Consider the following 9,473-nt stretch of genomic DNA (forward strand, 5'->3'; position numbering starts at 1 on the left):
AATTATTATCCTTTAATTTTGATGAAATACTATAGAACCCTTTCTTCTCCTCCTACTGCAGAGGTTCCAAATGATACCCTCGGCCTACGGAGAGGGTAAAACACCTGGTCTTCAATGTCCAACGCTCACTGTTGTGTCCAGCTAGATTCTAGAGCGGGCCAAGAGAATTAACCTATTTGTATTATGTTTAGGACTATAACATAATCTAGTTTATAATGTAGTTAAACTAGGAAATGTGAAAAAATATTTTTAAATACCAAGTAGGATACTTTGGTACTTAGGTTATATAAGTTTATTATCATCAGCATATCTGAATTGAAAAAAATGACGTACGTCATTTTATGATTGTTTCACTCTCTACCTATATATGTCATATGGACAAAATTTTATAGCATCTGTATGCTGTAATTTCTTGAAATTACACTACATTAGCACTGAGTGCTGTTTAAGGAGAACATTTGTAAGCTGAAGTACTCCTGCTTAATTCCTGTTGCTGTTTTCCCCTTACTATAATTGCAGTGTAGACTATTTGCGCTTTAAAAATGCAGACTGCTTCTGTGTTCTTTTAAGTTGCATGCAAATTTTAGTTGAAAGTCTAAGAATAATTGCACGGGTATTTAAACAAAGTTTCATTTAACTAATGAAAGATAAATGCAAGAACAGTATAGTAGAGTGGTAATAGGTTTTTTTTCAGTTGCAAGAAAGTGAAGGGTTTAAGTGAAATCTAATAAAGATGCGTTCCAGTTCAAGGCAAATTGAGAATTTTGCACTAAGAATGTAAATTTGGTGAAAGCAAGCCACAGATCAGCAAACCTTATTCACAGTTTGATAGAATTGAAATGACTGTGACGGCTGAATTTAGTAGCTGTTGTTGCCCTCATCTATTAGCATTACATGAGTGTTCAAATGTGTGTAGGGGGGTGTCTTCTTAACAGTAATCCTACTTTTTAATCATAAGCAGAATTTTCACTGTGAAAGTCCATTAAAAATGAAAAAAAAATCAGTTAAATGGAATATAAAATGGGAAAAGAGATTTGGTACAACAGCTAAGAGTAGTAATGCGAAGAGTGTATGAGATTATAATTTCAACTTTACTTTCTCAGTTTTCTAACTGAAGGAAACACCAGAAAAATATGCACCGCTTCCCCCCGCCGCCAAGAAAAATGTGCAGTTGGCAATTCTGTTTTCTTAAAGTATGGATCCTTGTCTTGTGCAGAACAAACGAAAATGCATAGTAATGGAATTAAATTGGAAACTTCATTAGGAAAGCACTGTCTTGCAGTATGTAAGCAAGCATTTGTTCTGCAGTTTGAAGGTTTTAAACTTGTCCTGAAAAACAGTATTTCAGGAGAAAACAGTATTTATACTTTCCACAGAAAGAAGATATATTGGGTTAAGAAAAAGATACAAATCAGGACCCTGACTTGATTTAAATGCTGCTTTGGGTTTGTGTAGGTTTTTCCATGCCGCACTATGGAGGGATGACTATGCTTATCTATTTCTCTGATGACAAAGAGCTATTAAAATTTAATTGTAGCCATCACAACTTTTCCCAATTTGAGTGTATGTGAAATCTTAAGGTTTAGGAATCTTCCGGAGACAAGGATGGTTTTTTTTTTTTTAGATGTATGACTGGTTGTTTTTCTTCTCTCTCCTTCCCTTCCCCGCCTTCAGATTGTACAAATCCCTTTTTGTGGGGAAATTGAGTGCGAGGATTGGATCAAGAAGACCACTGCCAGGTAAGATATAACTGAACTGGACAATATCTTCCAAGATCAAAATCAAAATGTTTTGAATATAAAACAGGAATGTAAGGTGCCTCTGGGTATAACACTGATGTACAGTCCTCAACCTTGGCTCTTACTGTCCTGGATAATTCAATATATATACTCCCTTAGTTCTGAAACTTTCAGGCTAATTAATGTGCTTTTGAGATTTTATGTGTAGTGCACTTTATTGCATCTTATTTTTAAATAAAAATATTTATTTATGAATATGCTTTTATTTCAGGGATCAAGATCTTGAGCCTGGCGCCCCGTCCATGGGAGCAAAAAGCCTCTGCATACCTTTTCAGCCCCTCCGTGAACTACAGTGTGGGGCAAGATGTGTCTGTGGCAAAAACCCTGCCAAGTTTTACACCCTATTTGGTCGTAGTTACTAAATTACTAGTGAAAGCACCTTCTCCTTTATCTGTGAATTGAACTTTTTTTAATAAGACTGAAATAGCCCCCAAACTTAATCCGTTTTGCGACTTTTTAAATGATTCCAAAAACAAAGCCATAAACCATAAAACCCCCCAGTTGTCAGTCTTAGGCTAGCAGTAATTCACAGACTTTTCTGTAAACATCTCTAATAATAAACATGTATTGTGAGCTGTAATATGCTTTGATTGTTTTTTCTGTGTTGCTCAATGGGGAGGAGAGGTGCCCTTTGCTCGTGTCTTTTTTCCTGTTTTGGTGCATATATTTTCCTGTACATTGAGAAAATGCCTAAAAGACTGGGAAGAACGTCATAAACACTGTATAGTGCAGTTGAGTGTGCTGACATAAACTTTATAGATATAACATCTGCTTTTAATTTTGCCTTCAAATTTTTCAATTTTCAGTACAGACGTGTGGCTAACTTGTAGGCATGGTAAACACTACCCTTTCTCAAAACTCCCTCTGGAGCCAGGTGTTTCAAGGAATATTTTTACACCATCGTAAAACAAGTTTGAAAGGCTATCTTACATTAAATGCCACGTTGTTAGCAAGATGCAGGTGAATGCCGTTTCTTGCAGATATTTTGCAAAGCCCTGTTTCTCTTATCTTATAAACTGGCATTTATAGCTGTCTCACAGCGATACTGCAATGACTAATGCAAAGGCAATCTGAAGAGAAGTATTTTCAGGGCTACAGATTTTAGGCTGTGGTTATATCTATAGCATGTTTCATAAAACCCTTTTGCTTTTCCTGCACTTGCTATATGTTGCTTTAGCGGAGAAAGCTGAATATTGCAGACTTAGTAAATTATTTTAAAAATAAAATTACTTCCACTTTGAGCGTAGGATTGACTTTAAAAAAAAAAAGCCCTGGCACAAAATAACTTTTGGATGACACATGCTTAACTTTTTACTTATTTCTCTTTTTTCTCTTGTGTCTTTGAAGGCCGTCCCTTTTCCCTGAAGAGAGTTGAGTGAAAACTTGGCAACTGAAAAGTTGGACCAGTAAGATCCTCCCCATACTCTTCCTGGGACAATAGTACATGGCTGCCTGTTTCCAAACCCCTATTTTTAAGTAGCATCAGTAGCCTAAAAGTCATAAGCTTACAGGAGGCTTACAGTGCTATTCCCAGATCTTCACACTTCTCTACTTTTCAAAAACATGCAAAATGTTTGCTTTTCCCCAGATTCCTGTGGTCAGCCTTCCTAGTCAAAATTCTGAATATTAAATTTGAACCAGTGGCCTGTCCGGTTTAGGATCATGCAGCCTGTGATAATACCTGTTTTTCACAGAAAAGTGTGAATATTATTAAATATTTCAAATCAGTTTACTCAGAGTGCTTGAGCGCTTGGAGATTCTCTAATACTCCTTGGACGATAGTTAGTCCTGAAGATCTCGCCTCAGTTGCATCTTAAAATCATCTATCTTGCATCCATCTGTCTGGGTATTTTCTCAGTATGTAGACAAGCTCTCGGGGGTAGTAATGAGCAAAGGATTTGGGGAATGGTATGTCAGTGCATGCATTCATCTTTTGTTTTCAGTTGACATACCACAAGAGTGGCCCTAAGGTCTTTCTATCCTGGTATGCTGTCTCCAACACTGACTGCAATTATACTTTGAGAAAGAGCGTAAGTAATACCAGAGTGATGTTTTCCCGGCCTCAAATGATGGGTAACTAAGACTGGTCGTGAGAGGTATTGCCTACTGCGGCACGTTCCTGCTGGGGAAGGGGAGAGGCAGTAAGCAGCAGCTTCAGTGTCCTGAGACAGGAGTGCGCCAAGATTTTTTTGACAGAGCAAAACAGATTATTAAGAATAGATGAGCACTTTCAGCTCCCATCGAAACACTCTACAACACCAGTATTTAAAAAATGAGATGTGGAAGCTGTTAACAGCGCAGAACGAAGGCAAGGCAAAACTACATGCCGTCTCTAACACTGCTGCAGCCTTATCGGTTTGAACAAACAGCCAACCTTCAACCAGTTGACTGGATCAAATTCATGAGTAAACATGTTGACAACGCTGTTCTTAGAAATGAGTTGCTCTCAACCCACAAATGGGTTTGTTTAAAGCCAGAGGTTTCACGGAAGGCCAGCCCTTTTTTATTTTTTTTTTTTCTTCCCCTTTCTTTTCCCCAGCATGTTTCTTCCTGATCATAGTAGGGCTTGAAGTGTCTGGAATGTGGATGACTCAGCTGCGGATCTGTCTCTGGTGACCTTCCGCAGAGATACTAATGCCTGTCTGGGAGAGACGTACCCATGTCAAGCATCCTTTTCACCAGAAGCACAGTCTTGAGCTACCTGTAAAGCATTACAGAAACAGCCATACTCTTAATTATACTGGTATGAAAACTTTCAGACTCTTAGCAGATTGTGTCTGTTAGAAAATAAGTATATGAATCAGAATTAGACACTACAGATGATAAAATGACAGTACTTTGTGTTTATAATAGAACTGCAAATCTCTTGGTGTTCCTTAGTTCTTATAGTTGTATACTGATAAATTTGGGCTAAACCGCATAGTAAGGTGGGATGTAGTGGAACTGCTTTAACATGGTGCTGCTCCTTATCGACAAAATAGAGCACACTCGAGCGTTTTAGCTCTGCTGCAAAGGGAGTGCTTCATTCAGCTCCAGCTCTTGTTTTGGTGATCGAAACCTTGTGCAAGGCAGGAATTTTGAGAGCTCTGAGGTTTGACCTTGGTCTGTTCCCATTGAAAGGAGAATAACTCTTGAAAACAAATTCTCACTTTTCATGCTTTGTAGTTCAGATACTAATTAAGTAGTTGAATGTTGCTTTAACACAAGAAGGAAGAAAGCACCGCAGAAATAGCTGGAATAGAAGTAGTAACAGAGGTGGGAGATGACGAAGAGGAAAAAGAACAAGTGCCAGTTTCAATGCTGTATTTAGTGCTATTAATTCACCCTACCAGGGTTAGTGGTGTTCTTAAATGGGATGGGAGGGGAACCCTTAAGAGTTGCAGCTGCAGCGTGTAGGTAGGCAAATGACCAAATGTTAAAAATTACATCTGTTGGCAGGCAAGGCTTCTAACAAACTGGACTTTAAACATAAATATTTTGGCTGTTGAAAGCCAGTGAGCAAAAAAAAAAAAAAAAATCGGGGGTGGGTGTTGGAGTTTTCAACCTAAAGTTAATTCACCTTGGGAAGTCTAAGGCCAGCAGGGACAGTTGGTCAGCTCAGGTTATCAGTATTATTATCTTATCTCTCGATGGCTGTACTGCATGTAATTTCCTTCCGTTTTATCTTGTAACTGACTGTGTGCATATATGTACACAGATGGGCATTTCAAACAAAAACTGGATCATAAGCTTTTCAAGGAAGGCACCTGGTCTTATCATCCATGTTGCCTGGTGTGCTATCAGCAGGCAGGTTGCCTTCACCGTGCTTTGTGAGTGTGCGTGAACTACGCGTAGACCCAAGAGCTCACCAGGTACTACAGTGAGGGACCAAAAAAAGTTACTGCTTCAGCTTCTTACTCTGTTCCAGAACTGACACCAAGTACGAGCTAGGACTTCAGCAGCTCTTATTTCCCCTTTAACTCCTGGTTGTGCTTTCCCCAAATCTGACTCTTCCTTGCAAGCGTATGAAGTTTACTTTGAGATTTGGAAATAGGCAGGGTTTTTTGAATGGGAAATAAACAGTGTGTTTGGGGTTTATTGTTAAGGCTCAGCTTCTGTGTCTACTGGCTGCACATTGAGAAAATAGCCTCCGACTTCGCTCCATTTCCATGGGCAATGTTCAAACATGCCAGAAGTACAAGCAGTTGAGAACTCTAGGTTGCTAGAATGGAAGATCAACTCAGTTGTCTTTGAAACTTGCTCCACAGACAACATGTTCAATGACGCTCGCAGGCAGTTCACGTTTACCATGTTCTTAAAAATAACGTCCACCCAACATGGATTTCACATCTTTTTGCATGGGCATGGAGGAGTATTTTCTCAGTACTAAAGTAACTGGCAACAGAAATGGCTGAAACAGATGTCAGAGGGGAGCTTTATGCAAAAGAAACGCTTTCTCTAACTGCCGAAAATTCTAAGCCACCTTCTTATGCTCTTCTGTCTGGGCCTTATTCAGTTTTTTGGGACAGCACTGTTGGGTCGAGTAGCAAGTGCTGGTGCTCCTAGTAGTCTCCCTTGGTTTATTTTTGGTTTTGGAGAAAAAAAAAAAAAGCCTCTTGAGGGTGGAACCTGTGCAGGAGTGGAGCCTTCAGGCTTCCTTCACATGACAAATCTTGCTAAACTGCCCTTTAAACTGATTTATTGCTTTACTGCTTCCTATAAAAGTGGTTCCCACATGTGAACAGCACTGACAGGTGAAGGGCGGAATCACAGAGAGCGAGCTGCTCCTCACGCCGCTCCGTCTTGCAGAACCTCAGAGTAAGGGGAAGAGAGCAGCAGGAAGGGGCCGCTACTCGGGCAGGAGCAGCAGGCTCGTCCTCATGTGCGTGGTGAGCCTTGTGCTTTTTGCCGTTGAGATCTCGGTAGCCTACGTCGGCAATTCTCTTTCCTTAGCTTCAGATGCCTTTGCTGTTCTCTCGCACTTGATCTCCATGATCATCGGTTTGTTCGGTGTTAGGTTCAGTCGCATCAGATGGCACAAGGCTAACACTTTCGGCTTCAGCCGGGCAGATGTGCTGGGAGCTTTCGGCAACACTGTTTTTGCCACCGCTCTGATGTTTAGCATCTTCGTTGAGGCAATCAAGAGGTTCATCAATCCTCAGAAGACTGAGAAAGCACTGCTCGTCCTCATTGTCGGGATTGCAGGTCTGTTCTTCAATGTGTTCAACTATGTTATCTTCATGGACTGCTGTTATTGTCGTGCACCACAAGGAGACACCGAAACAGGTAAATAACCTAATGCGGTTGCACCGTTCTCAGCCCTCTACACTTCTGCTTAGCGACTTTTCTAGAGACTCTTCACTGCTTCTCTGAGATGGGCGAGCAAAACGTTGTAGTTTTCTTCACTCTTTTGTTAGCGTGGGATTTTATGCCTGAAATCATTGTTAGGAAATGGATTTTATGCCTGAACCCTAACAGGTTCCCAGCTATCGCCACGTGGGTTTGTCAAGTAATTAACGTGTAAGTAGTGTATGCGCTGACTTTCTAAAGTGTTCAGTGATCTACACTGTACGCAGTTTTCTAGGGAGAAATTTTCTGCCTAATCCTGTGGCTTGCCATACATGGGACAAAGTGTACTACCACCCTAAGGAGATACCTATTAGGAAATACCTAATCCTGAAATACCAATCATCTGCAATCTCTGCTCTCAATGCTTTAGTAATTCTGCTGTAACTTTTGTCTAGGACGTGGTTGTATTTTGAGAAGTGTTCACAGTGTGTATGAGACAAAAGTATAGGTAAAGGCAAAAGGAGAGTCTCAGCCTTTCTTGATTTGGGGGTAAAAACTGTTTTGAGAATATTTGGGTGCTGACTGAAAAGCCAGTGAATACACAGCTGAAGTATTCTTTGCTGCTGTTTGTTAACCTGCGCTTGGGAGAGCATACGGGGGAGAAACAGGGATACTCTGCTGCATAAATCTTTTGCAGGAGGTTCTGTTGAGTGCACAGAGGTTTAGGCTTTCCCTTTATTTCTCTTAGCACAGGATTTTCAAATTTTTACATTTGGGAGGAGGGATGAGGACCATTCTTTTATCCCTGCAGAAACTCTCTCACTTTATTTGACATGAGATACATGCGAGTTCTCTTTCTCTCTCTCTGTATGTGTGTTTATATATACACACACAAACATATTTCTTAAAAATAGAAATATTTCAGTTGGGCTAGGAACAAGGCATCTACAAAGCATTGACTGGACATCCTGGGGGAAAAGCTGAGAGAACCTGTCTAATAAAGCAGCTGCGGTTATGTACTGCTCTAGGTGAGGTGAGGTAAGTCTTAGATTTGACTTTCAGGCTGGACAGGGCTTTGGAGCTAGAAATTAAAAGTTTGTTGGTTTACATTTCAGTGTTTAATGTGTTTTCTGTAGGACTTAAAGAGGAAAAGGTTTCTGTTCATTATTAAAGTTACCTCCAGACAATATTGAAGCTTTAACTTTACTGGTGTGTAACGCTAAAACCAGATGCGCAACTTATTTTGCTGCCTGTTTGTCTCGATTCCCAACTGTTCAAAATTTGAGCTGCTCTTAGATTAAAGTTGTGGTGGTACGTAATTAGTAAGGGGATTTAATGGGCTTTTATGTTAGGAACCGTCAGCAATTCCTGACAAAGTCTCTGTGTATGATGGCTTCTTGGGAGACAGCTTCCAAATTTGTGCCTCTGGGGGAAGTCGGGGAGGAGGAACACATCAGCACTTAAAACCAAAGGTGGAGAGTGCCAGGCAATTAGGGAATTAACTGAAATGAACAACAACTGTGTAGGTAAATGCTGTTCTCGCTGAATTTCCAGGATCCTGCTCCTAACAGCTCTCTGGGACAACGCAGCCATCCCTCTCCCCTCCAATAGTCTCACATCCAAATACCCGGCAATTCCACCTTGCTTTCAACTGAGTTTCAGTTGCATAAGCTAGGGATAAATTTTGTACCATCCCATAAACACCACGCGTAGATCTGTGATTTTGCCTCTCCATTTCTGGTACAGTGAATCTTCTCTGCTTGCGGTAATGCCTACAGGCATGACAATGCCACTTTATACTGTAGAGGGAATGCTACTTTCTTTGGACTTGATTTTATAATCCCCACTTAGGTAAAATTTCACATTTATTTCCTCTTATTCTCTCTATATCAAGCGTGAGTGGGATTTTTGTTACATTTCTTTTAAAAGAAAAGTTATTCCCCAAATAGCTGTACTCTGAAAATTATACTTAGATGCTTTATATATATTTTTTATATATATTTAAAAAAATGAAAAAAAAGAGATTTTCCATCTCTCTCCCTCTTGTCATCCTGCGTATGAGGAAAAGATACTCTTTCCTGGAGGTGGAAGCCAAGGCAAATTCTCTAGTGCGTCAGTGCCACTAGCAGAAATTCAAGTGGATGGATGTGGTCTCTGAATCCAGCTGTCCACAGGCAATACCCTCGGTGACACCAGAGCAATCTCCTGACATCAGCGACGGTTGGCTGGAGGGTAAAGGTTTGTAGTGTAGCCCTCTATCTCTTGGGCTTTCTTGGCAAGTGGCAGAGCTGCCTTCAAATCTCTGTCGCCCAAGTAGGGAATGGATTTAAACAGCCCTCTCCTCTCTTGTATGTGGTTGTTTGTATCACTTTCAGGAATACAAAACAGAAAATAAATACAGAGAGC

The 9,473-nt window shown here is 40.4% G+C and overlaps 2 protein-coding genes across 3 annotated transcripts in view; both read left to right on the forward strand.

The window, feature by feature from the left end:
- The window catches only part of EPRS (glutamyl-prolyl-tRNA synthetase), a 37,836-nt gene extending 35,457 nt beyond the window's left edge, over nt 1-2,379 (forward strand). For both annotated transcript variants that reach the window (XM_009894308.1, XM_009894307.1), the window contains 2 exons: nt 1,675-1,739; nt 2,011-2,379. In XM_009894308.1, coding sequence (XP_009892610.1) covers nt 1,675-1,739; nt 2,011-2,161 — 216 coding nt within the window. In that variant the 3' untranslated portion in view covers nt 2,162-2,379. The remainder of the gene's footprint in view (nt 1-1,674; nt 1,740-2,010) is intronic.
- A 1,743-nt stretch (nt 2,380-4,122) lies between these two features.
- SLC30A10 (solute carrier family 30, member 10) overlaps nt 4,123-9,473 on the forward strand; it is a 26,970-nt gene continuing 21,619 nt past the window's right edge. The window contains exons 1-2 of the mRNA XM_009894345.1: nt 4,123-4,260; nt 6,533-7,064. Of these exons, the coding sequence (XP_009892647.1) occupies nt 4,123-4,260; nt 6,533-7,064 (670 nt within the window). The remainder of the gene's footprint in view (nt 4,261-6,532; nt 7,065-9,473) is intronic.

This window comes from Charadrius vociferus, unplaced genomic scaffold (assembly GCF_000708025.1).
Source record: "Charadrius vociferus isolate BGI_N301 unplaced genomic scaffold, ASM70802v2 scaffold261, whole genome shotgun sequence".
Lineage (NCBI taxonomy): Eukaryota > Metazoa > Chordata > Aves > Charadriiformes > Charadriidae > Charadrius > Charadrius vociferus.